This window comes from Dryobates pubescens, chromosome 1 (genome assembly GCF_014839835.1).
Source record: "Dryobates pubescens isolate bDryPub1 chromosome 1, bDryPub1.pri, whole genome shotgun sequence".
NCBI lineage: Eukaryota > Metazoa > Chordata > Aves > Piciformes > Picidae > Dryobates > Dryobates pubescens.
In genome coordinates this window covers 30664325-30691128 of record NC_071612.1, presented here as the reverse complement: position 1 = coordinate 30691128, position 26804 = coordinate 30664325, and the positions used below count along the sequence as shown (strand labels likewise).

At 49.5% G+C, this 26804-nt stretch overlaps 1 protein-coding gene across 1 annotated transcript in view; it reads right to left on the bottom strand.

The window, feature by feature from the left end:
- Positions 1–26804, bottom strand: part of SMARCAD1 (SWI/SNF-related, matrix-associated actin-dependent regulator of chromatin, subfamily a, containing DEAD/H box 1) — a 64256-nt gene that overhangs the window by 18202 nt on the left and 19250 nt on the right. The window contains exons 6-14 of the mRNA XM_054163354.1: positions 24543–24631; positions 21438–21527; positions 20193–20271; positions 17838–18226; positions 6683–6885; positions 5596–5686; positions 3659–3758; positions 1455–1514; positions 114–189 (exon numbers count right to left, since the gene is read on the bottom strand). Of these exons, the coding sequence (XP_054019329.1) occupies positions 114–189; positions 1455–1514; positions 3659–3758; positions 5596–5686; positions 6683–6885; positions 17838–18226; positions 20193–20271; positions 21438–21527; positions 24543–24631 (1177 nt within the window). The remainder of the gene's footprint in view (positions 1–113; positions 190–1454; positions 1515–3658; positions 3759–5595; positions 5687–6682; positions 6886–17837; positions 18227–20192; positions 20272–21437; positions 21528–24542; positions 24632–26804) is intronic.

Sequence of the window (26804 nt, the reverse complement as noted above, 5' to 3'; positions counted from 1 at the left end):
AAAAAAAAAGATCGGTTCCCTTCCCACCTCAGGCCACTCGCGACAGTAGCAGGGTTGTACCACTAGAGGGCGGCAGGCGCTAATAAAGCTCACTGAGCACTCCCTGTACTTACGTGGTGATAATCACATTGAAATCAACAACTTTATTACAAATGTCCACTCGGAGATGTTTTCTCTCTTCTTGGGATCCTACAAAAGGGCAAAACACAGAGTGAGGGCAATTATATGCCGTTGTCTACATGTCAAAATGCAGGCAGTACACAAATACATTCCAACAGTAAAGCTCTGCAAGCTTCCCTAAGGAATTCAGCTGGTCTCTTGGGAGACCCCCACCTGGAGCACTGCATCCAGTTCTGGAGCCCCTATTGCAGGAAGATCTGGAGATGCTGGAAGGTGTCCAGAGAAGGGCCATGAGGATGAGCAGAGGGCTGGAGCTGCTCTGCTCTGAGGACAGACTGAGAGAGTTGGGGCTGTTCAGTCTGGAGGAGAGAAGGCTCCAAAGAGACCTTATTACTCAGCACTGGTTAGGCCACACCCTGAGTCCTGGGTCCAGTTCTGGGGCCCTGGGTTTCAGAAGGACATCGAGACACTGGAATGTGTCCAGAGAAGGGCAACAAAGCTGGGGAGGGGTCTGGAGCACAGCCCTGTGAGGAGAGGCTGAGGGAGCTGGGGTTGCTTAGCCTGGAGAAGAGGAGGCTCAGGGGAGACCACCTTGCTCTCTACAACTACCTGAAGGGAGGTTGTAGCCATGTCAGGGGTTGGTCTCTTCTCCCAGGCACCCAGCACCAGAACAAGAGGACACAGTCTCAAGCTGTGCCAGAGGAGGTTTAGATTCAAGGTGAGGAGAAAGCTCTTCCCAGACCGAGAGATTTGCCATTGGAATGTGCTGCCCAGGGAGGTGGTGGAGTCACCGTCCCTGGAGGTGTTCAAAAAAAGGCTTGGATGTGGCCCTTGGAGTAATGGTTTAGTTGTCAGGAGGTGCTGGGTGATAGGTAATAGGTTGGACTTGATGATCTCTGAGGTCTGTTCCAACCTTATTGATTCTATGGCCTTCCGGCATCTGAAGGGGGCTACAAGAAAGCTGGGGAGGGACTTTTGAGGGTGTCAGGGAGTGATAGGACTGAGGGGGATGGGAAAACAAAAAATATAGAAATGGGTAGATTCAGATGGGATGTTAGGAAGAAGTTGTTCCCCATGAGGGTGGTGAGAGACTGGCACAGGTTGCCCAGGGAGGTGGTGGCAGCCTCATCCCTGGAGGCTTTTGCAGCCAGGCTGGATGTGGCTGAGAGCAACCTGCTGTAGTGTGAGGTGTCCCTGGCCATGGCAGGGGGGTTGGAACTGGCTGATCCTTGAGGTCCCTTCCAACCCTGACAATTCTGTGATGCTATGATTTTCCAGGGCTGACCATGCCAGTGACTGTGTTCTTGGCTGCATTTCTACATTAGCTTCCTCACCGTAGTAAAAAAGGACATTCAGGTCAGGACACCAGAGGTGAACTTCTCTTATCCAGTTATCTGTAAGACATCATTAAAAATGAAACCATCAGCAATTTAGACTTGATAACATGTCACATAACTTGAGCCTGAAGCCAAGCAGCTGATGCTAAAGCAAACCCCTGTAAATTCTACTGAAGCTCCATGAAACTTCTGTCTAAATGCTAGAACACTGACAACATTTAGGGAAATTAAGCAACCTACAATAGAGCTTTAAGGAACTCTTGCTTAACCATCTTGCACTTTGTCAACTCCTACAGCAACAGACCTGTGTGGTCTGTAACCACCATGTGAAACAGGAACGTGCTGAACTCCTCATCTCAGCTGCTTCCCTACACAGTTAAATTCTCAGAGAGCAATTCACTTCATTTGGCAGCACTTTGCCTCCAGAAGGGCTTCATCAGGAGACAAAGTGCCTCTGGGACCAGGCAAAGCAGCCTGACAGCTTGATCCAGCTCCAGGTGTGCAGCCAGCAGGGAAGCCACTGGTGACATTGCCATGCCTAAGGGGGAGCTGCTTGACAGGCAACACAAATGCTCACTTCCAAACCACAGCAGGAGGAGGTCGTCTCTGGTAAAAGCCACTTGGCCCTATGAGGAGAGGCTGAGGGAGCTGGGGTTGCTTAGCCTGGAGAAGAGGAGGCTCAGGGGAGACCTTCTTGCTGTCTCCAACTCCCTGAAGGGAGGTTGTAGCCAGGTGGGGGTTGGTCTCTTCTCCCAGGCAAGCAGCACCAGAACAAGAGGACACAGTCTCAAGCTGCCCCAGGGGAAGTTTAGGCTGGAGGTGAGGAGAAAGTTCTTCCCAGAAAGAGAGATTGGCCATTGGAATGTGCTGCCCACGGAGGTGGTGGAGTCACCATCCCTGGAGTGCTCAAAAAAATGCTTGGATGTGGCACTTGGAGCCATGGTTTAGTTGTCAGGAGGTGTTAGGTATTAGGTACTAGGTTGGACTTGATGATCTCTGAGGTCTTTTCCAACCTTATTGATTCTGTGACCCAGCCAAAGGCTGAGGAGATGCAACAAGGAGGTCCCTTCCTGCATCAACTTGCTGCTTTTTCTTCCCTATAACCATTAAACTCCATAGGTAACCAGGTTTTGCTCTAACTCATCACCTTTGCTGCCATACTTTACTCCATCATGTCTCTCCTGCTTTTGACTGAGATCATCAAAAAATTAAAACCCACAGCTAAGAGACAGTCACAGCCTCATCATCTTAGGATCTTGCTCTTCTTGCATGGATTTTAAGTAGTAACTTGGGAAAAAGACAGAAAATGCCACAAAACCACTCTGGTGAGACCCCACTGGGAGCACTGTGTCCAGTTCTGGAGCCTCTATAAGAGGAAGGGTCTGGAAGTGCTGGAATATGTCCAGAGAAAGGTCATGAGGATGAGCAGAGGGCTGGAGCTGCTCTGCTATGGAGACAGACTGAGGGAGTTGGGATTGTTCAGTCTGGAGAAGAGAAGGCTCTGAGGAGACCTAATTGTGGCCTTCCAGTATCTGAAGGGTGCTACAAGAAAGCTGAGGAGGGACTTCTGAGGGTGTTAGGGAGTGATAGGACTGGGGGGGATGGAACAAAACTAGAAATGGGGAGATTCAGATTGGATGTGAGGAAGAAGTTGTTCCCCATGAGGGTGGTGAGAGACTGGCACAGGCTGCCCAGGGAGGTGGTGGCAGCCTCATCCCTGGAGGTTTTTGCAGCCAGGCTGGATGTGGCTGAGAGCAGCCTGCTGTAGTGTGAGGTGTCCCTGGCCATGGCAGGGGGGTTGGAACTGGCTGAGCCTTGAGGTCGCTTCCAACCCTGACAATTCTGTGAAACGCAACACTAAGAGCAGCCTTGATTTCAGCCAACATTCAGTAAGTTAAAGGCTATCTGCTAAAGAAATTCAAAGTGTAAGCAGCAGCTTTATCTTTTGTCATGCATACAGAGCACATTAAAAAAATAGCAACAGAATGAAGTCTGTGTTAGGTCTAATTCCTTCAGAACAAGACTACCTTCAGTATGGTTTGCATTCCAATTCAAGTTGCTCAGAGAGCTGAACACCACCAGAAAATTCAGGCTTTTATTCCCACAAACCTCTCCAGTTTCACAGTCTGCCCATGATCTAATTGTTGGGGTTTTTTGTTGTTGTTGTTTAAACAACCAAATCTTGAAGCTTTGTCACTTACCTAATGTTGAAGCTGGCACAACTATCAAATGGGGACCCTTATTGCCCTCTTGGTAGAGATATGATAAAAATGCAATAGCTTGGATGGTTTTTCCTAAGCCCTAAGAGAAAAATAGGTCAATTCAAAGGAAATGCACAAGCTGTAAAATCTAACAGTGGTCTGGACTCACCAGTAAGGATTACAAACCTGCACAGAACAACAAAATGCTCTCTTGAACTGCATTGCTGTGGAGAAGAAAATTCTTCCTTAGCTACACCTGCAATCAAACTCAGCTGTCTTTTCAGCTAAACATCTGAGCATCAGGGAGCCTTCTCAACCAGACTTATACAGCTGGAGTGCTAGGCAGGGGGACAAGGAATGAAATTCAGCAAGGGCAAGGGGAGAGTCTTGCATCTGGGAAAGACCAACCTCATGGAGCAGGAGAGGTTGGGGACTGACCTGTTGGAGAACAGGGAAGGGGAAAAGGACCTGGGGGTCCTGGTGGATGGGAGGTTGACCATGAGCCAGCAATGAGCTCTGGTAGCCAAGAAGGCCAATGGCATCCTGGGGTGGATTAGAAGGGCTGTGGTCAGTAGGTTGAGAGAGGTTCTCCTCCCTCTCTACTCTGCCCTGATGAGGCTGCATCTGAAATGGTGTCCAGCTCTGGGGCCCTCAGTTCAGGAAGGACCTCAGGGAACTGCTTGAAAGAGTCCAGTGCAGAGCCACAAAGATGATGAAAGGAGTGGAACATCTTCCTTATGAGGAGAGCCTGAGGGAGCTAGATGATCCCTGGAGGTTCCTTCCAACCCTGACAGTTGTATGCATCTATTAAGTTTAATGGTTTAAGGACAACCTGCTTCCATTACTTCAAGAAACACCATGTGGCTTTTAATTTTCAGTGTTAATGAAGGCTTAGGATACCTTTGACTTTCAAATTGAAACCTAAAAGCTCAGCAGCTACTAAACATTTGGAGAACTGGTTTCCAGGTTCCATTAGCTAAAACTTGCAATCTTCTTGGGCTTTCTGGGAAATGAAAGACACCAAGTTAGGGTCAGGTGCTGATCTGTTAGAGAGTAGGAGAGCTCTGCAGATGGACCTTGACAGGCTGAACAGATGGGCATAGACCAACAGGATGGCATTCAAAAAGTCCAAGTGCCAGGTGATGCACTTTGGCCACAACCACCCCATGCAGAGCTACAGGCTGGGGTTGGAGTGGCTGGAGAGCGGCCAGGCAGAAAGGGACCTGGGGGGACTGGTGGACAGCAGCTCAACATGAGCCAGCAGTGTGCCCAGGTGACCAAGAAGGCCAATGGCATCCTGGCCTGCATCAGAAACAGCATGGCCAGCAGGAGCAGGGAAGTCATTCTGACCCTGTACACAGCACTGGTCAGGCCACACCTCGAGTACTGTGTCCAGTTCTGGGCCCCTCAGTTTAGGAAAGATGTTGAGATGCTGGAAGGTGTCCAGAGAAGGGCAAGAAAGCTGGGGAGGGGTCTGGAGCACAGCCCTGTGAGGAGAGGCTGAGGGACCTGGGGTTGCTTAGCCTGAAGAAGAGGAGACTCAGGGGAGACCTTATTGCTGTGTAAAAGTACCTGAAGGGAGGTTGTAGCCATGTGGGGGTTGGTCTCTTCTCCCAGGCACCCAGCACCAGAACAAGAGGATACAGTCTCAAGCTGTGCCAGGGGAGGTTTAGGCTGGAGGTTAGGAAGAAGTTCTACACAGAGAGAGTGATTGCCCATTGGAATGTGCTGCCCAGGGAGGTGGTGGAGTCACCATCCCAGGAGGTGTTCAAAAAAGGCTTGGACATGGCACTTGAAGCCATGGTTTAATTGTCAGGAGTGTTGGGTAATAGGTTGGACTTGATGATCTCTAAGGTCTTTTGCAACATTATTGAATTTCACAAAGTTACTGCCTGCAAGACTTCCAGCAACTCTTAACTCATGGGTTCCACACTTACCATCTCATCAGCCAATATGCCATTCAATCCATGTTTATGGAGGAGTGCCAACCAGTTCAAACCTATCTTCTGATATGGCTTGAGTTCCAAGCTGTTAAGAAACCAAGAGCAGCAGGTTACCATCTTCTCCTTGTTTCTCCATGAAACACAACTGTACTCTTATGGCCACCACAGACCTTTAAGGCTACCCAATCTGCCTATGGGGTGAAAGAACATGTTGAAAAAGCCACACTGGACAACCACAGTGTAAAACACTTCTGCTAAACCTTAATAGGCAGGAGAACTAATCAAGTGGCACTTAGCAGCTGCATCACCCCAGCCCCTACCTGGAGTACTCCCCACTTGGAGCACTGTGGCCACTTCTGGAGCCCCTATTACAGGAAGGATCTGGAGGTGCTGGAAGGTGTCCAGAGAAGGGCCACGAGGATGAGCAGAGGGCTGGAGCTGCTCTGCTATGGAGACAGACTGAGGGAGTTTGGGCTGCTCAGTCTGGAGAGGAGAAGGCTACAAGGAGTCCTTTCTGTGGTCTTCCAGTATCTGAAAGGGGCTACAAGAAAGCTGGGGAGGGACTTTTGAGGGTGTCAGGGAGTGATAGGACTGGGGGGGATGGAACAAAACTAGAAATGGGGAGATTGAGATTGGATGTTAGGAAGAAGTTGTTCCCCATGAGGGTGGTGAGAGACTGGCACAGGTTGCCCAGGGAGGTGGTGGCAGACTCATCCCTGGAGGTTTTTGCAGCCAGGCTGGATGTGGCTGTGAGCAACCTGCTGTAGTGTGAGGTGTCCCAGGCCATGGCAGGGGGGTTGGGACTGGATGATTCTTGAGGTCCCTTCTAACCCTGACAATTCTGTGAATTCACACCTTCTTGGGGTTTTATGCTTTCATCCTTCTCACCAGCTTTTCTGATCCACTTAAAACCACTCAGATTTCCTCTAGTGTTGCACATCACTGTCCAGCTCACAGAGGGCAGCTGAAGTGTCAGACCTTAGCAACCCTGTATTTTCAGGGACTAGAGTTTTGAAAATCCTGGTCTTGAGGCAGCCCTAGTGCCCCCAAAGCCTGGTAAGGATAAGAAAAGACGACATACCTCTGATTCAGAATGGAGGGCTGCTCTATGTTCCATTCACATCCTCCATCTGCAGTGATCTTGGTGACTTGCTTGGTCAGTTTATTTGAAATTTCTTCACATTTATTCATGAGCCTTAGAACCACATCCCTCTCCTTCAGCAGTATCTTGCAGTTCCACACTATGTCTTCTGACAAACCAGTAGTCTTGGTCATTTTGGTAAACTACAAAAATCACACAAGCACAGAATTGTTAGTGGTGGAAGTATAGTGTAGGTTCCACTTCAACATGAGGAAGAACGTCACTGCAAAGGTCCCAGAGCACTGGAACAGGCTCCCAGAGAGGTTGTGGAGTCTCCTTCTCTGGAGACTTTCCAGACCCATCTGGATGCATTCCTGTGTGACCTGTGCTGAATTCTGTGGTCCTGCTCTGCACATCAAGACACTTGAATGTGTCCAGAGAAGGGCAACAAGGCTGGGGAGAGGCCTTGAGCACAGCCCTGTGAAGAGAGGCTGAGGGAGCTGGGGTTGCTTAGCCTGCAGAAGAGGAGGCTCAGGGGAGACCTCATTGCTCTCTGCAACTACCTGAACGGAGGCTGTAGCCAGGTGGGAGTTGGTCTCTTCTCCCAGGCAACCAGCACCAGAACAAGGGGACACAGTCTCAAGCTGTGCAAGGGGAGGTTTAGGCTGGAGGTGAGGAGAAAGTTCTTCACCGAGAGAGTCATTCGTCATTGGAATGTGCTGCCCAGGGAGGTGGTGGAGTCCCCAAGCCTGGATGAGTTTAAAGGTGGTTTGGGTGTGGTGCTTGGGCTATGGTTTAGGGATGAACCTTGCAGAGTAGGGTTCTGGGTTGGACTTGGTGATCCTGAGGGTCTTTTCCAACCTGAATGTTCCTGTGATTCTGTGGCAAGCCCAAAGACTTAGCAAGAACTCTGATTTCTTCACTTCATGACACTGGAGGAGAATTCCTTCCCCAGGCTAATAATATTCACCCAAGTTCTTGATTATTCCACCAACCCCAGCATCTCCTGGGAAATCTATGCAACACCAACTTATACAAATCTACCAGGTCAGAAGCACTTGCCAATAGATTTTCATGGGCAGAACCATCATCCTGACAGGGTTTCAGCACCACACGCTTTCTCCCTTCTCCTCAGAAGACACAGGGCTAAAGCCATCGCTATCCTGATCGTCACAGAGGCACAAACAAGATAGAACACACAAGTACATGGTGTAAATGTACTAAAAAAAAACAGCAGGCAGAGGACAGGTTGAAATGCCAGCATCATACAAAGAACACAAGGCCTGTCCACCACTTCTGAGTGTGCCTGGTTTCCAAAGAAGCAGGCCTCCAGAGCTCGAATCAAACGCTCACAGCAGAGCCACGTACAGGACCCACACTCAGCAGCACTGTGGCTCCTTCCCTGCAGTAAGCATTCTCCTCCCTCCTGGCTGAGAAGAGATCTTTAAGTGCTCCATCTGCTCTGCCAGCATGTGCTCAACTTCTCAAAACACATGTTCCCACCCTGACCAAGGCTAGCTTCTTCCACTGCTTTGCACTCCAAATCGACTACTTAAGAGCAGAGTGTTTCCCACTCGTGCTTGCTAGAAGATGCACCTAAGCTACTGTCAATTTATTTGCTCCATGCTATAACCCATCCTGTAACACAGGATGTTAGGGGTTGGAAGAGACCTCCCGAGATCTTCGAGTCCAAGCCCCCTGCCAGAGCAGGACCAGAGAATCTAGTGCAGGTAGCACAGGATCACATCCAGACAGGTCTGGAAAGTCTCCAGAGAAGAAGATTTCACAACCTCTCTGGGCAGCCTCTTCCAGTGCTCCACGACCCTTGGTTTAGTTAGTCATGAGGTGTTGGGTGACAGGTTGGACTTAATGATCCTTGAGGTCTTTTCCAACCTTACTGATTCTATGATTCCTCCTGTTGAATCCATGCAAGCTGCTTTGAAATCCACAGCATCCTTTGGCAAGGAGTTCAATGCAGCTACTTCATGCTGAGAGTGAAGAAACCATCTCCTTGCGCTCCCTCGTTCTTCCTCACATCATTTGACAGCCCGAGGTTTTGTATCAGATGAACAGGCTCACAGGATGTTAGGGGTTGCAAGGGACCTCCAAAGATCATCCAGTCCAACTCCCCTGCCAGAGCAGGACCATAGAATCCAGCACAGGTCACACGGGAACACATCCAGACAGGGCTGCAAAGGCTCCAGAGAAGGAGACTCCACAACCTCTCTGGGCAGCCTGCTCCAGGGCTCTGGCACCCTCACAGGGAAGAACTTCCTCCTCATGTTGAGGTGGAACCTCCTGTGCTGCAATTCACATCTATTGCCCCTTGTCCTATCAGGGCAACTGAGCAGAGCCTGTCCTCTCCCTCCTGACCCCCCAGCCCTCGGATTTTGATAGACATTGATCAGATCCCTCTCAGTCTTCTCCTCTCCAGACTGCACAGCCCCAGGGCTCTCAGCCTCTCCTCACCAGGCAGGGCTGCAGTCCCTTCAGCATCCTTGTAACCCTATGTAGGACTCTCTCCAGCAGATCCCTCCCTCCTGAGCCCAAAACTGGCTGCAGTATTCCAGGTGAGGTGATATCAATCATCAGCACATGCTTGCTCCTCACGAGTCTCACGCTCACAACCTTTTGTCAGCCACAAACCATGTGACACTGTCTTTAATTAAACCTTCATTTTTCATCATTTTTCCCCTTCCACACTATAAAGCAATATTAGCTTTCACATAGAAGCCTTGCTTCAATCACTCTCTTCCTCAAGTCTGCACTAGTTACTTTAGATTTCCTGCCCCTGAACATCACATCTTCAACACAAGGTGAATTTTCTCTGGTTTAGAGCCAAGAAGCCTGAAGATGTGTCAAAAGAGCAACTCAAGGCCCATCAGCTTCTCCTGGATTCCATGTACAGCCACCTGCAAGATGTGCAAAACCTGCATGGTGCCCTGGTGGCCAAGGCCAATGGGATCCTGGGGTGCATTCAGAGGAGTGTGTCCAGCAGAGCCAGGGAGGCTCTCCTACCCCTCTGCTCTGCCCTGATGAGACCTCACCTGGAATACTGCATCCAGTTCTGGGCTCCCCAGTTCAAGAGGGACAGGGATCTGCTGGAGAGTCCAAGAGAGGGTTACCAGGACACTGAAGGGACTGCAGCACTGCCTGGTGAGGAGAGGCTGAGAGTCCTGGGGCTGTTTAGTCTGGAGAGGAGAAGACTGAGAGGAGATCTGATCAATGTCTACCAATATCTGAACGCTGTGGGTCAGGAAGGAAGGGACAGGGTCAGCCTCTGCTCACTTGTGCCCTGTGACAGGACAAGGGGCAATGGATGTGAACTACAGCATAGGAGGTTCCACTTCAACATGAGGAAGAACTTCACAGTAAAGGTCCCAGAGCCCTGGAGCAGGCTCCCAGAGGGGTTGTGGAGTTTCCTTCTCTGGAGACTTTCCACACCCACCTGGATGTGTTCCTGTGTGACCTGTGCTGGATTCTATGGTCCTGCTCTGGCAGGGGGCTTGGACTCGAAGGTCAGCAGAGATCTCTTCCAACCCCTAACATCCTGTGAGCCTCTAATAAGTTTTATCTCTTCAATAGCTGAGGTTGTGTTTGTTATCACGGTGTTCCCTTGCTCATTTATGCATGCAATTATTTCACTGGAAGAGGAGACAGCTTCCTTCTCTGTTAGTGGATTTAAGGAATTAAGAGTCCAAGATGCTTTGGATTTGCCATTCTTTTGTCAAAGCAGAAGTGATTTCCATACAGATTTTTCTGGATTTCAAAGCAGGCACCTGCTAAAACTTAGCAAAGGCATTTAACCTTCTAGCATTCATCCATTAAAACATGAAGGGTTGGTTTGTTTGGTCTGGAGGAGAAAAGGTTGAGGAGAGACTTCAATGCTCTCTACAAGTCCCTGAAAGGAGGTTGGAGGCAGCTGAGGGTTGGAACCAGCTGGGGGTCATAGCCTGAAGTTGCACCAGAGAAGGCTGAGGTTGGATATCAGAAAAAATGTCTTCACTGAAGGGGTTCTCAGGCACTGGAACAGGCTGCAGAAGGAAGTGATTGAATCCCCACCTCCAGAAGCATTTAAAAGATGCAGAGATGCAGCGCTGAGGGCCACAGCTCAGCAGCACAGCTGGCAGAGCCAGAGAGCGGTTGCACTGGATGACCTGAAAGGTCTTCTCCAACCACAATTAGCATCATAGAATTGTCAGGGCTGGAAGGGACCTCAAGGATCAGCCAGTTCCTACTCCCCTGCCATGGGCAGAGACACCTCACACTACAGCAGGCTGCTCACAGCCACATCCAGCCTGGCTGCAAAAACCTCCAGGGATGAGGCTGCCACCACCTCCCTGGGCAACCTGTGCCAGTCTCTCACCACCCTCATGGGGAACAACTTCTTCCTAACATCCAATCTGAATCTACCCTCCTCCAGCTTGGATCCATTCCCCCAGTCCTATCACTCCCTGATACTTTGAAAAGTCTGTCCCCAGCTTTCTTGGAGCCCCCTTCAGATCCTGGAAGGCCACAATTAGGTCTCCTCAGAGCCTTCTCTTCTCCAGACTGAACAGCCCCAGCTCTCTCAGTCTGTCTCCACAGGGGAGGTTCTAAGGGGCTGTATAATCCATCTATGATGTGTTGAAAACCAATCAACATAGTTACACTGCAGGGCAGAATCAAGCTCTGTCCAGCTGAAGCCTCCAAAGCAGGCTGTGTTGTGACTCCGATGCCCTGCTCTGACAGCCTCCCGTCACAGTCTGGGGCAGCTTGGTTGAGTCATTTGTGGGTTTGCTCCATTTTAAACAAACCCCAGAGAGTTTACCAACACTCCTAGGCTAAACCAGGCTGAGGCACACGTGTCAACACTTGCTAAGAAGCTTCCTGAACAGACACCTGTATTTAGAAGTTAAAAAAAGAGAGACAAAAAGAACAGGACTCTCTTAACAGGCAATTAAAACGTTTCCCCATTTGTTTTGATGCCTAAAGCTTCCCTTGGCACCAGGAGAAGTCCTGTAATCTATAAATAAACATGGGGAGAAGGAAGCCATCTGTTATTAACAGAAAGGGCATTGTTTTGTGTCAGCACATTAATATTCATCTCCCAAGTCACAACAAGAGCAGCCCTGCATCACCGGTTTACACCTGAGCTACCCCGGATCACCCTGCCACGCACGGCACAAAGCAGATGCTCAGCTGGCCTTCAGCTTCACCACAACTGCTGAGAGGTCATTGTGCCTTGTGCTCAGCACTGGTTAGGCCACACCTCGAGTCCTGTGTCCAGTTCTGGGCCCCTCAATTTAAGAGGGACTTTGAGACACTTGAAGGTGTCCAGAGAAGGGCAGCAAGGCTCAGGAGGGGCCTGGAGCACAGCCCTGTGAAGAGAGGCTGAGGGAGCTGGGGTTGCTTAGCCTGCAGAAGAGGAGGCTCAGGGGAGACCTCATTGCTCTCTACAACTACCTGAAGGGAGCCCAGGCAAGCAGCACCAGAACAAGAGGACACAGTCTCAAGCTGTGCCAGGAGAGGTTTAGGCTGGAGGTAAGGAGAAAGTTCTTCCCAGAGAGAGTCATTCGCCATTGGGATGTGCTGCCCAGGGAGGTGCTGGAGTCACCATCCCTGGAGGTGTTCAAAAAAGGCTTGGACATGGCACTTAGAGCTATGGTTTAGCCAGTGAGGAGGTGTTGGGTGACAGGTTGGACTTGATGATCTCTGAGGTCTTTTCCAACCTTATTGATTCTATGATTCTATATCGTCCCAGATCCCATTTTTTTTTTCAAATGAGGGCCAAGAATGTGAGACCATCACAGGCAACTGAACCCAGGAGCTCCCACAGCACTCTGCCTTATCCACTGGAGCCCCAGGCTGCAGCACTACCCCACAGTGTGTGCCCAGCAAGCTGGCACAGGCTTCCTTGACGCTTCTAGAAGGTGCTTTAGGATGGTGGACAAGTTCTGCATGGGACTGCAATGTGCCCTGGGGGCTAAGAAGGCCAATGGGATCCTGGGGTGCATTCAGAAGAGTGTGTCCAGCAGTTCCATGAAGGTTCTCCTCCCCCTCTACTCTGCCCTGGTAAGACCTCACCTGGAATACTGCATCCAGCTCTGGGCTCCCCAGTTCAAGAGGAACAGGGATTTACTCAAGAGAGTCCAAGGGAGGGCTACCAGCACAATTACTAGAAATACTGGAACATGTGACTTATGAGCAGAGGCTGAGGGCCCTGGGGCTGGTTAGTCTGAAAAAGAGAAGACTGAGAGGGGATTTAATAAATGTTTGGAAGTATCTGAGGGCTGGGGGCAAGAGAGAGGGGACAGGCTCTGCTCAGTTGCATCCTGGGATAGGACAAGGGGCAATGGATAGAAACTACAGCACAGGAGGTTCCACCTCAACATGAAAAAGAACTTCTTCCCTGTGAGGGTCCCAGAGCACTGGAGCAGGCTGCCCAGAGAGGTTGTGGAGTCTCCTTCTCTGGAGCCTTTCCAGCCCTGTCTGGATGCATTCCTTTGTGACCTGTGATGGATTCTATGGTCCTGCTCTGGCAGGGGTTTGGACTTGATAATCTTCAAAGGTCCCTTCCAACCCCTAACATCCTGTGAGCCTGTGATTTCACTGCACAGCTTAAGGGTGAAGAGTCAGCCTCCCCCTCAATCAACAAGGTCCAGTTCTCCTTGAAGCAGCTCCCATTTCTAACCTGCTGCCCTTGCTCTTTCCCTTCTGCTTGCTATTGGCAGAAAGTGCTTCTAGATTTGCTGCTGCTTTGATTTTTGAAGCAGTTTGCAGATGTGTGGCCAGGTGAAATGAGAGATTACAAAAAAGCCCAAGCTACCTCATGGGTGACCTCATTGCTGTTGATAAAGCTGTGCAGGGCGAGTGCCCAGAGGCTGGAGCCAGGCTCTGCTGGGTGATGCCCAATGCCAGCACAAGGGGCAGTGGTGGAAGCTGAGGCAGAGGAAGTTCCAAGCAAACAGGAAGAAATTTTTTCCCCTGTGAGGGTGACAGAACACTGGGACAGGCTGCCCAGCAGGGCAGCTTCTAACCTGTCCTGGTGCCTGTTGTTATTCCTCCCCAGATGCAGGACCCTGCACTTGTGTTTATTGATCTTTATTGCCTGCACCCAACTCTCGGCCGGTCCAGCTCTTGTTGGATGGCTGCACAGCCCAATTCCCAGCAAGGAAGGTGGGAGGCCAGCATTGGAAAGGACCCACAAAGAGGAGGGGATCTCCAATGGCTGTCACATCTGTCCGGTGAGCTGTAAAGCATGAAGCCACTACAGAGCAGGGCTGCACTACAAGAGGCAAACATCACTCAACACTGACCCCTGGCACAAAACCTAACCAGCAGATGACATCAGGCCAAGTCACAGGGAGATGTGCTTTCTGCTTCACCCTGCCCTGCACTCTTCTCTGAGCCCTCACCTTTACCTTGCTTTCCACGACCAACCCTGTTCTCAGTGCTCCTTCCTCCCATTCCTTCCAGCCCCCACAGTGCTGCTCTCTGCTGACCACCCTTTAGCTTGCCCACACCTGCCCCTTCACCTGCTCTCCTTCTGTTCTAATTCTCAATTCCCAGCAGAGCAAAGTTGCTCCTTAACAACTTCTGCTCCAGCATCTCCCATCTGGGCATTACACTCCCTCTTTGTCTTGACTCCACAGTTGGGCTTCCTTCTGTAGCACACACATTTGGGCCCATCCTTCCAAAGCACCTGCCTTCAGAAAGCAGTGTGCAACATTAAGTTCTGAGCACTCCTATTCACAAAGGTGCTCTCTCATCAGCAATACCTTCACAGCATCATGGAAAACACCCAGCTGGAAGAGACCTCCAAGCTCATCCAGTCCAACCTTCCACCCAGCACTGCAGGCTCAACACTAAACTATGTCTCTAAGAACCAGCTCCACACACTGCTTCAACACCTCCAGGGATGGGGACTCCAGCACTGCCCTGGGCAGAACATTCCAATAGCTGAGATCTCTCTGTGGGAAGAAATATTTCCTAGCATCCAACCTGAACTTCCCCTGCTGCAGCTTGGAACCATTTCCTCTGCTCCTGTCCCTTACCACCAAGGAGCAGAGGCTGCCCCCTCCTCACTCCAACCTCCTTTCAGGGAGCTGTACAGAGCAGTGAAGTCTCCCTCAGCCTCCTCTTCTCCACACTGAACAACCCCAGCTCCCTCAGCCCCTCCTTGTAACCTAGGTGCTCCAGGCCCTTCTCCAGCCTCGTTGCCCTTCTCCAGAACCTCAACATCCTTCCCATAGTGAGGGCCCCAGAACTGAATGCCTACTACTCTCCCTATGCATATACCCTGAGCAGCAACACTTCTCCAAATGAGAAGACAGACATCTAAAACCTCAGGGACATTCCCAAGCACTATTTATGCAACTTTGTGCCCAAGAAGGAAGTGCTTGGAGCTGGTCATCTCTAGCACTGAAGACATGATGAACCTACCATCCTGGAAAACAGAGCTGGGCTACAGTGTGAGCATTTCAAAACTGCCAAAGGAATTAATCATAGAATCACAGAATTGTCAGGGCTGGAAGGGACCTCAAGGCTCAGCCAGTTCCAACCCCCCTGCCATGGCCAGGGACACCTCACACTACAGCAGGTTGCTCACAGCCACATCCAGCCTGGCTGCAAAAACCTCCAGGGGTGAGGCTTCCACCACCTCCCTGGGCAACCTGTGCCAGTCTCTCACCACCCTCATGGGGAACAACTTCTTCCTAACATCCAATCTCAATCTACCCATTTCTAGTTTTGGTCCATCCTCCCCCAGTCCTATCACTCCCTGACGTCCTCAAAACTCCCTCCCCAGCTTTCTTGGAGCCCCCTGCAGATCCTGGAAGGCCACAGTAAGGTCTCCTTGGAGGCTTCTCTTCTCCAGACTGAGCAACCCCAACTCTCTCAGTCCGCCCTCACAGCAGAGCAGCTCCAGCCCTCTGCTCATCCTGGTGGCCCTTCCCTGGACACCTTCCAGCACCTCCAGATCCTTCCTGGAACAGAGGCTCCAGAACTGGAGACAGTGCTCCAGCTGGGGTCTCAGCAGAGGAGCAGAATCACCTCCCTGGCCCTGCTGGCCACACTTCTCTTGCTGCAGCTCAGGACAGGGTTGGCAAGGATGTGAGCAGGGATGTTTTCAGCTCTGACCATTTAAATTTTGAGATCCATGTTTGCCAATTTTCCACCCCCTTCTGTATTTTAAGTGTTACCAGGTCAAGTCAAACACCCATCTGAAATGCCTGCCCCAAACCATATTCTTAGTAACTGTACAAGTCTGAAACTTGTTCAAATCCATTTAAAAAATAACAATTAAAAAAAAAAAAATCTGAGTCCAACTAAAAATGCTCAGAATAAAAAAAAAGCAATTTTAGTTTCATTTTCCTGGAATAAGACATTACATTTTCCAATAAGTAGGCTTTAGTCCTCATCTCAGGCTGAAAGCCTTGGGAGCTTCCTCAAATCTAACAACAAACAACTGGGAACACTTCTAGGGCTTAACACTGCTCCAAAAGACACTGCCACAGGAAAGAGAGACCTTCAAACTAAGCCAAATTTCCTTCATGCTAAAAACTGAGATCAGCTCTCTCCATTATTCCACCACTCCTACTCATTAGGAGGAAAAACACCAACCCAGTGAATCAAACCAAGCCCACACTTATAGGGAACACCTGCTAAAATATGCTGCAAGCTCCTTTCACCCTGGGCAAGCAGTCACAATCCTCCACAAACATGTGGCTGCTGACAGCAGCAATCTTTAAGACAAGACAAATTTTGGAGGCAAACAGGCCCATGCAGCTTTTTTCTGTCTCCCCCCCCCCACCCTGTTAAATATTTCAAACAGAAAAGGAGAACAGCCCTGTAGCAAATATTTCTGCAAAGAATGAAGCTCAGGCAAAACCCAACAAGTTTAGAAAGGACTAGGAGGATGCCAGATGTTGTGTGAGCAGCCAAAGGCTTGGGGCAAAACAGATTTTCTTCTGCAGCATACCTGCACCTAGACTATTTCTCCCCCACCCCCCCAAGTATTCTCTCTGGTCTCCCCCCCCTTGCAACACAGACAGAGATTCTTTTGTTTTCCTTACAAATCTGCACAGTATCTCTCACTGGGGTTTTGGTACAACACTTTGCACACCAGATCATAATAAACATGATTGTTTTACACACACACAGAGAGACAGAAGGAGTTCTACCCTGCTCTGCAAAAAAAAAACCCACCACAGGCAGAGCTTGCATACAGCAGTGGAGGAGGTTTCAGAACAACAGTGATGAGAAAGTGTCCCAATTACTCTGTGAGAGGGCCTACATACAGTTACTGCTTTGAAAGCCAAAGAGCTAAATCAATTAACCACACAAAATCTGCCCTAGTGAACTTCCAGGGCATTGCTCTTAGCAGGTCTGGTGTCTTGCAGCTAACTGAAACAGCACCCAAGTCAAAAAAGGCAACAAACAAACCATGGGAGACGTCTGACACGCATCCCAGTGCCGGCAGATAAGCTACTCACCAAGAGAGAGCGTTTTCCCCTTCTGCTGTGGATTGTGGTGCAGCCTCCTGATGCATTAACCTTTTGCTGATAAAAATACAGCAGCTTGCTCCACGCAAAAATGGCTGCATTGCTTAGCTAGCAAAACCATGCTCAAGACTAAGCTGCAGTAGATTAAAGAGAGGAGGGGAAAAAAAAGGCAGAAGAAGCAAAGGGAAAAAAGAGGACGACTGAACAACTGTTGCTGGTAGGAAGCTGAAAATATCCATGCTGGCACCTTCAGGCATGGAGCTACCCTGGAAGCTGCTGCTGCTGCTGCTGCTCAAGTGTCTGCAGTAAAGGTCCTGCCACAGTCTCTCCTCCTGCATGGGTTTTCAGCTCCAAGGGCTCAGAAGAGGCCAGCAAACACCTCCTTCCCAAGTGAAAGCTCTCATTTCTTCTTCTGCAGTGAAATCAACCAACTTTCTATGCTACAGAGTGACTGACTGTAATGTCAGCCAATCAGCTGGAGTTTTCCAGGAAAATCACCCCTTAGTTCATTCAAAATCAGGTCATATGACACTATTTGAAATGCTATTGGCTTAGGAGGCACACAGTATTTTAGCCTAATCAGGCTAAGGCCACCCATCTAAGCCTCCCTAGGCTGAAGCCACCTTGACTGGAGGCAGGCTGAGGATAGGAAAAGAAGAATGCAGACCTACCAGAGCCTCCCAGCTGTTAAAGGGCCGGAGCGCGATTATCTTCTGAGCCTTTTTCTGAGAGCACTGGGGAATCAGAGTCAGTTCACTCAGGGAAGCATCCTGCAGGAAGCTGAGGATTTTCGCTTTGTAACCATCCTCCATCACGTCGTCGCCGCTGCCGTAGTCCTCATCCAGGGAGCTGCCACCATCGGAGGCTGCCTCGTCCTCCGAGTCTTCTGCTTCTCTTTTAGGACTCCAAAAGCTCCTTTTGACCTTGTCCTTTTTCTGAAAGCCATTCTGCCCCTTCCTGGCAGATTTCTCCTTTGGCTTCTCTTTCCCCTTGTCAATTCTGCTCTGGGTAGAAGCTTCAGTCCAGTCAGAAGCTTTACTTTTGGGAGAAAATTCCATGCCTATGCATGCAATACATAAAGGCAACAGGTCAACACAGGGGGAATGAATCCTCACTGCTCCTTCAAACTAAAACCTACACACCAACCACAACTGGAGCATTACACAACTACTCAACAGCAAGGTCACCCAGCAGACACCATGCATGTCTGTTTCAAACACAGCAGCCACTGTGAGTGCAAGAGGAGTAATGCTGGTTTGGATACTTTGTGAACAGCAGAAGGCTGTAAGGAACTATCCCCAAAGTACTGAGGGTCACTGCTATATGATCACCTCCCTGAAGGGAGGTTGTAGCCAGGTGGGGGGTTGGTCTCTTCTCCCAGGCAAGCAGCACCAGAACAAGAGGACACAGTCTCAAGCTGTGCCAGGGGAAGTTTAGGTTCAAGGTGAGGAGAAAGCTCTTCCCATACAGATAGACTGGCCACTGGAATGTGCTGCCCAGGGAGGTGGTGGAGTCACCATCCCTGGAGGTGTTCAAGAGGGGATTGGACGTGGCACTTGGTGCCATGGTCTAGTCATGAGGTCTGTGGTGACAGGTTGGACTTGATGATCTTTGAGGTCTCTTCCAACCCTGGTGATTCTGTGGTGGAGTCACCACCCCTGGAAGTGTTTAAAACCAGACTGGATGAGGCACTTGGTGCCATGGTTTAGTTGATTAGATGGTGCTGGGTGATAGGTTGGACCCGATGATGTCGAAGGCCTTTTCCAACCTGGTTTATTCTATTCAATTCTATTCTAATCTGTGACAGACAGAGGTCAGGGCACACAGTGAAGACTGATGTGTGGCTGGGATGAGATCCTGGTTCCACTACAGCTGACTGCAGAGATACCCATTCTGCTGCTTTCAGAAGACGAGCCTCCGGTGACCACGAAAATGCCATATTCCTTTCCATTTGAACACAGCTAATGCTGGGCAGCCAAAGCATGCACTAGTTAAAGGAACTGGGAAAAGGAGGTATTTATTTCAATATAATCCCACTGCCTTGAAGCAAAACAGAGATTATTCAACAGAGTGAGAGCAAGCCACGCTCAGAAATCAGTTTTGTGGGGGTCAATTCCTTCTTTGAAAGCAAGCACCTGCAACACTTTTCTGCCCAATCCCAGCTTGCTGCTGATAGGCTGAAGTCAGCTCTCAGAAGCAGCAGTGAAGGCCCAACCTCTTTAAAAGAATACTTAAGTAGCTGACACAGCAGAACACACACATTTCAGAGTGTTACACAGCTGTCAGAGAAGTAATCAACTCATTAAACGGTATTTAAGTTAGAACTTGTGGATTTACCTGGAGCCACAGTTCTTGCTCTCTCCCCCATCTAATGCACTGATTACATAATTTAGAGGCCTACCAGCACCAGAACAAGAGGACACAGTCTCAAGCTGCACCAGGGGAAGTTTAGGCTGGATGTTAGCAAGAAATTCTTCACAGAGAGAGAGACTGGCCATTGGAATGTGCTGCCCAGGGAAGTGGTAGAGTCACCATCACTGGAGGTGCTTAGGAAGAGACTGGATGAGGCACTCGGTGCCATGGTTTAGTTGATTAGATGGTGTTGGGTGATAGGTTGGACTCAATGATCTCAAAGGTCTCTTCCAACCTGGTTAATTCTACTCTATTCTATTCCATTCTATTTCATGTACTTTTTTTTCTCCTCTCCTATATTACCTTTTGAAAGGCTAGAAGAGCACTTGTCACCTAATCAGTTTTGTCAGCTTTGACACATTTCCAAAGGTCTTCTGTGATACACCCATAGGTAACCACAACCTCATGCAGAGATCTGTATTAACAAATTAAAGATATTTACCTGTGCTTACAGAGCAGAAGACAAAATAATCATAACACTTGAAAACACAGAAAAAAGGCATCCTCCCCTAAAAAAAAGCTTCAAGGGTCTAGGCACAGGGCAACAGACAATATTTGTATCTCAAGTCTGATGGTTTTATCTTGAGATGAAATGAAATCATGAACACCCTCACCATCTTCTGCAAATACTGTCAGGGCCTCCAGTGCTTCATGAAAGACCCAGTTATGCTCCTGAAGTACATCTCTCAGTTCCTAGGAAGAGGAGAAATTTGTTATTGCAGTTAAGAGAAGTAAACCCAACATTCTCTGTGCATAACAGCATGAAGGCAAAAATACACAAAGCATCTGTGAATCAGATGAGCAGGGTGCTGCACTTTGGCTACAAGCACCCCATGCAGTGCTACAGGCTGGGGTTGGAGTGGCTGGAGAGCAGCCAGGCAGAAAGGGATGTGGGGAGACTGGTGGACAGCAGCTGAACATGAGCCAGCAGTGTGCCCAGGTGGCCAAGAAGGCCAAGGGCATCCTGGCCTGCATCAGGAACAGTGTGGCCAGCAGGAGCAGGGAAGTCATTCTGCCCTGTGCTCAGCACTGGTTAGGCCACACCTTGAGTCCTGCGTCCAGTTCTGGGCTCCTCAATTCAAGAAGGACATTGAGACTCTTGAACGTGTCCAGAGAAGGGCAACAAGGCTGGGGAGGGGTCTGGAGTACAGCCCTGTGAGGAGAGGCTGAGGGAGCTGGGGTTGCTTAGCCTAGAGAAGAGGAGGCTCAGGGGAGACCTTCTTGCTCTCTGCAACTCCCTGAAGGGAGATTGTAGCCAGGTGGCTCTTCTCCCAGGCAAGCAGCACCAGAACAAGAGGACACAGACTCAAGCTGTGCCAGGGGAGGTTTAGGCTGGAGGTGAGGAAGACATTCTTCTGAGAAAGAGAGATTGGCCTTTGGAATGTGCTGCCCAGGGAGGTGGTGGAGTCACCATCACTGGAGGTGTTTAGGAAGAGCCTGGCTGAGGCACTTGGTGCCATGGTTTAGTTGATTAGATGGTGCTGGGTGATAGGTTGGACTTGATGATCGCTGAGGTCTTTTCCAACCTTATTAATTCTATTCTTTATATACTCACCCATTGAAAAATGTGGGGGAGAGAGGGAGGGATAAGTTCCTCATGCATTCTTATAATAAGCTATCAAATTAGGCTATGCCAGGCTTGTCACAGGCCCAAAAATGCAGCATTAGAAGTTCCATATGGTCCTGATTGCAGCCAACAGCTCTCAGCTGGGGCAAGTTACATTCCATAAGCAGCAACATTCCTACCCTGAACTCTTTACAAGAGGGCTGTTTGTGTAAAAGCCTTTCATTTAGGCTAATCAACAGCTGCAATGCTCTCAAATTCAAATCTGATGTGCCATCAGAAGACATGAGCTCACCTCCTTATCCAATCCAGGGAATGTATTCTGCAGCTTCTTCACCAGCACCTCTTGCCTCTCCCATTGTCTTTGGGGGTCTGACTCATCCAACTATATTCAATTAAAAAAGATTTAGGGGAGGAAAATAAAGTCAATCCATTAGGTTCAACATAAATGACAAACATAGAACCAACACCCCACAACTGGAACACAACCCAGCCTAATTAACAGTGCTTATCCTTCGAGAGGCACTCTAAACAACACAAGGGGTTAAGACAAATCCAAGTTGCAGAAGTGATTTCTCAGACATAGCCAGTAATAAAAGACCACCAAAACCTTCCTAAGTATAGAAAATGCCTTCACTCATGAAAAAGTGGCATTCCTGACTTGACAGGCATTCACAGTGCTAACTCACACACTAAAACACAGACAGTTTAGCACTAGCTAGCTTGAATTTATTTAAACTAAAAAGTAGTGATTCTGGGGGATATTTAAAGCAGAATACCACAGAATATTAGAGGTCAGAAGGGACCTCCAGAGATCATCCAGTCCAACCCCCCTGCCAGAGCAGCATCACCCAGGGCAGTCTGCACAGGAATGCATCCAGGGGGGGTTGGAAAGGCTCCAGAGAAGGAGACTCCACAACCTCTCTGGGCAGCCTGCTCCAGGGCTCTGGCACCCTCACTGGAAAAAAGTTTCTCCTCATGGTGAGCTGAAACCTTCTCTGGTCAAGTTTGTCTTATTATTATATATGAATAACAGGGTTAAGTCAGTCAGGTTAGATGACCAAGCCTGCAGAATTTAACCCACCAGAGCCTACAAACATATCCAACAATGTGTTTGTATGGAGATTCACAGAGGTGGAGGGGGTGATGGTAGAAATCCACAGATACTGTGTCACAGCATCAGGGAGTCACATCAAAACGTGGCAAAAGCTTTCATCAACAATAACTTCACTAACAGCTCCTATCAGCCAGCAAACAGTGAGGTCTCTTCTGAACAAGTGCCCCAACAGCTCCTGTGTTATGCACTCAACACAGAATTACACAAGCACCTTTGCAGAGCTTCCTGTACAAAGTGGTTACAGAGCTGTTTACCTACAGCAGAGACGCCAACAAGCTTCATCAATATTTACTTTGCTGAAGGAGCAAATCTGCTGGAAGAGCACAAACAGATCATCCAGAAGCACTCTGAGGAACAGAGCACACTGTTCCTTTCCCCAGGGAGTCCATGGTATCAAGGACAGCAACAATACATACCCTAGGCTGCATCAAAAGCAGCATTGCCAGCAGGTCCAGACAGGGGATTCTAGCACTTTGCTCTGCTCTGCCGAGACCTCAACTGGAATACTGGGTACAGGTCTGGAGCCCTGCAAGGCCAGGCTGAGGGAGCTGGGGGTGTTCAGCCTGGAGAAGAGAAGGCTCCAGGGAGACCTAATAGCAGCCTGCCAGTACCTGAAGGGGGCTACAGGAAGGCTGCAGAGAGACTGTTTGCAAAGGCCTGCAGGGACAGGCCAAGGAGCAATGGCTTCAAACAGAGCACATTTAGATTGGATGTGAGGAACAAGTTCTTTACTATGAGGGTGGTGGAACACTGGAACAGGGAGGTGGTTGTGGCTCCTTCTCTGGAGATGAGGTGAGGCTGGATGAGGCCCTGGGCAACCTGATCTAGTTGGGGATGTCCCTGCTGACTGCAGAGGGAGGTTGGACTGGATGAGCTTTGGAGGTCCCTTCCAGACTGGACCACTCTGTGATTCGAGAAAGCTCTGAGGAGAACTTCTTGTGGCCTTCCAGTATCTGAAGGGGGCTACAAGAAAGCTGGGGAGGGACTTTTGAGGGTGTCAGGAGTGACAGGACTGGGGGGGATGGAGCAAAAGTAAAAATGGGGAGATTCAGATTGGATGTTAGGGAGAAGTTCTTTCCCATGAGGGTGGTGAGAGACTGGCACAGGTTGCCCAGGGAGGTGGTGGCAGCCTCATCCCTGGAGGTTTTTGCAGCCAGGCTGGATGTGGCTGTGAGCAACCTGCTGTACTGTGAGGTGTCCCTGGCCATGGCAGGGGGGTTGGAACTGGCTGATCCTTGAGGTCCCTTGCAGCCCTACCAATTCTATGATACCCACCTAAATACAGGAGGAAGGGTAGAGAGGTCAAAGTAACCACTACTTTAATTGCAACCAACTCAATCCTTTAAAAGAAATTCCTCAAGTCATCATGTCCAATATGCACATCACAACAACATTTCTGCAAGACAGGAGAGCAGCAGTAACAACTGCTGAGCTTCATTTGGCTGAGGAAACACCTGATGAAGCAAACTGAACCACAGCCCACAGCTCCCACTCATGTTCATAAGAGTGGCACTCAGTCAGTGCTGTCTACAACTACCTGAAGGGAGGTTGAAGCCAGGTGGGGGTTGGTCTCTTCTCCCAGGCAACCAGAACAAGAGGACACAGTCTCAAGCTGCACCAGGGAAGGTTTAGGCTGGATGTTAGGAAGAAGTTCTTCCCAGCAAGAGAGACTGGCCATTGGAATGTGCTGCCCAGGGAGGTGGTGGAGTCACCATCCCTGGAGGTGTTCAAGAAAGGCTTGGATGTGGCACTTGGAGCCATGGTTTAGGTGTCAGGAGGTGTTAGGTCTTAGGCAATGGGCTGGACTTGATGACCTCTGAGATCTTTTCCAACCCAGCTGATTCTATGAAATTGACTGGATTGTCAGATAAAATACACCAAGGGCACAATGCCACTGCCAAGGACCCTGGACAAGGGTGGGGGAGCAATGGCTGCAATGGCCTCCCTTTGATACCCCTGCTGGACAAGGAGAGGGAGCAATGGCTGCAATGGCCTCCCTTTGATACCCCTGCTGGACAAGGAGAGGGAGCAATGGCTGCAATGGCCTCCCTTTGATACCCCTGCTGGACAAGGGGAGGGAGCAATGGCTGCAATGGCCTCCCTTTGATACCCCTGCTGGACAAGGGGAGGGGATGGAACAGACCAAGGAGGAAAACACCCTCCAGGGAGGGCAAAAAAACCTCTCACAAGCCCTCCCCCTCTGTTTTCAGTATGGGTATAGTCCACCACAATAGGAGGAGGAAACAAAAGGATAATAATAAAGAAAGAAATATCTGTACTTACATAATCAGTCTTTGGCCTTTTTTTGACCTGCTCAGTTTGGTCTTTGCCATTGGGGGGGGATTCTTTCAGTTTCCTTTTGCAAGAGGCAGCTTTGAAAAGAATCAAGGCAGAAAATAATTAATTACTTCCACCACACTCTACCCAAAAAACCTGTAGGATCATTCAAAACAACATGATGGTAGCTACTTCAGTCTGGAGAAGAAAAGGCTCCAAGGATACCTTAGTGTGGCCTTCCAGTACCTGAAGGGGGCCACAAGAAAGCATAAGATCTTGCATAAGATCTTCTCCCCCTCCACTCTGCTGAGACCCCACCTGGAGCTCTGTGTCCAGTTCTGGAGCCCCTAGTACAAGAAGGATCTGGAGGTGCTGGAAGGTGTCCAGAGAAGGGTCATGAGGATGAGCAGAGGGCTAGAGCTGCTCTGCTATGAGGACAGACTGAGGGTTTGGGCTGTTCAGTCTGGAGAAGAGAAGGCTCTGAGCAGACCTTCTTGTGGCCTTCCAGTATCTGAAGGGAAAGAAAGCTGGGGAGGGATTTTTGAGGGTGTCAGGGAGTGACAGGACTGGGGGGGATGGAGCAAAATTAAACATGGGTAGATTGAGATTGGATGTTAGGAAGAAGTTGTTCCCCATGAGGGTGGTGAGACACTGGCACAGGTTGCCCAGGGAGGTGGTGGCAGCCTCATCCCTGGAGGTTTTTGCAGCCAGGCTGGATGTGGCTGTGAGCAACCTGCTGTAGTGTGAGGTGTCCCTGGCCATGGCAGGGGGGTTGGAACTGGATGATCCTTGGGGTCCCTTCCAGCCCTGACAGTTCTGTGATTCCATGACTAGCTGCACAGGACATTCAACAAGTCTCCATCATTTCCTACCATATAGTCCAGTTCCTTCCAACCAAGCAGCTGCTTGAAAGCAGTCTGGCACTTAACCACACAATCGCCTCTCACACAGAACAAGTGAAGGAGCATTTCATTTGACTCCTTTTCTTTCCAACTGCCAAGTGTTTTACACACACAAGCTGCATGAAGGTTTCTGTCTGTTTTCAGTGAAGCTGACTGCTTTGTGCACAGCTGCTATTTGATCAAGGCTGAACTCCAGCCCTTTGTTGAAATAGGTACATCACTGCCAACCTCCAAGTGCTGATGACTGATTTCTGGCTCAGGGGTTACCACCAAACAGTTTTCAACACTGAATCCCAATGTCTGGAAGAAAACTATGCATATTAAGTTGGTGATAACCAAGTATCAGTGATGACTCTATTACTGAGGAATAGTTCTTTTAAGCCAGAACTTGGGAGTATCTGTGGGCCCTGGAGATTATCAAGAGATTATCTTCTTGGCATTGAGGCCTGCCCAGTCAGGAGCATTTCTGACTGCCATTGTGCACAGCTCATGAAGGCAAGAACACATTAGCACTATTTCTGCACATCAGCTTTGCCTGAATCAGCAACTGTTATCAGACCACATCACTGAAAAGATTCCTAGGCCATGCAAGTTAAGTCTTTTTCAGAAGAACAACTGCCTGAAGGACTTTGATGTCTAATACCAGCATGAGGGCACAGAGGAGTGCCACAGAAATGCTCAGGGGGTTGGAGCAGCACTGCTACAAGGACAGGCTGAGGGAGCTGGGGGTGTTCAGCCTGGAGAAGAGGAGGATCCAGGGAGACCTAATAGCAGCCTGCCAGTACCTGAAGGGGGCTACAGGAAGGCTGCAGAGAGACTGTTTGCAAAGGCCTGCAGGGACAGGACCAGGGACAATGGCTTCAAACTAGAGCAGAGCAGATTGAGATTGGATGTTAGGCACAAGTTCTTTACTATGAGGGTGGTGGAACACTGGAAGAGGTTGCCCAGGGAGGTGGTTGAGGCTCCTTCCCTGGAGATATTGACGGTGAGGCTGGATGAGGCCCTGGACAACCTGATCTAGTTGGGGATGTCCCTGCTGGCTGCAGGGAGGTTGGATTGGATGAGCTTTGGAGATCCCTTCCAAACTGGACCATTCTATGGGTCTGTAACTTCCCATCTTTCATTCATACCCATATTTTCCATCTCTCATCATCACACCTGCAAGTCACCTAAAATGCTTCTTGTTTTAACTACATACAACACTGAATTCAAGCCATAAAAGAAAGGTTTCATCAGTCTGAAAGGACAGAAGGAAAATGGAGGCTTCCTTAGCCACATTCATTCAGCTAAGTCACGTTCCACCAAATTGGATCTTGTCCCTTCTCTGACTGTTGTCCCAGTCAATGAGTCCCCATAAGCAAAGCTC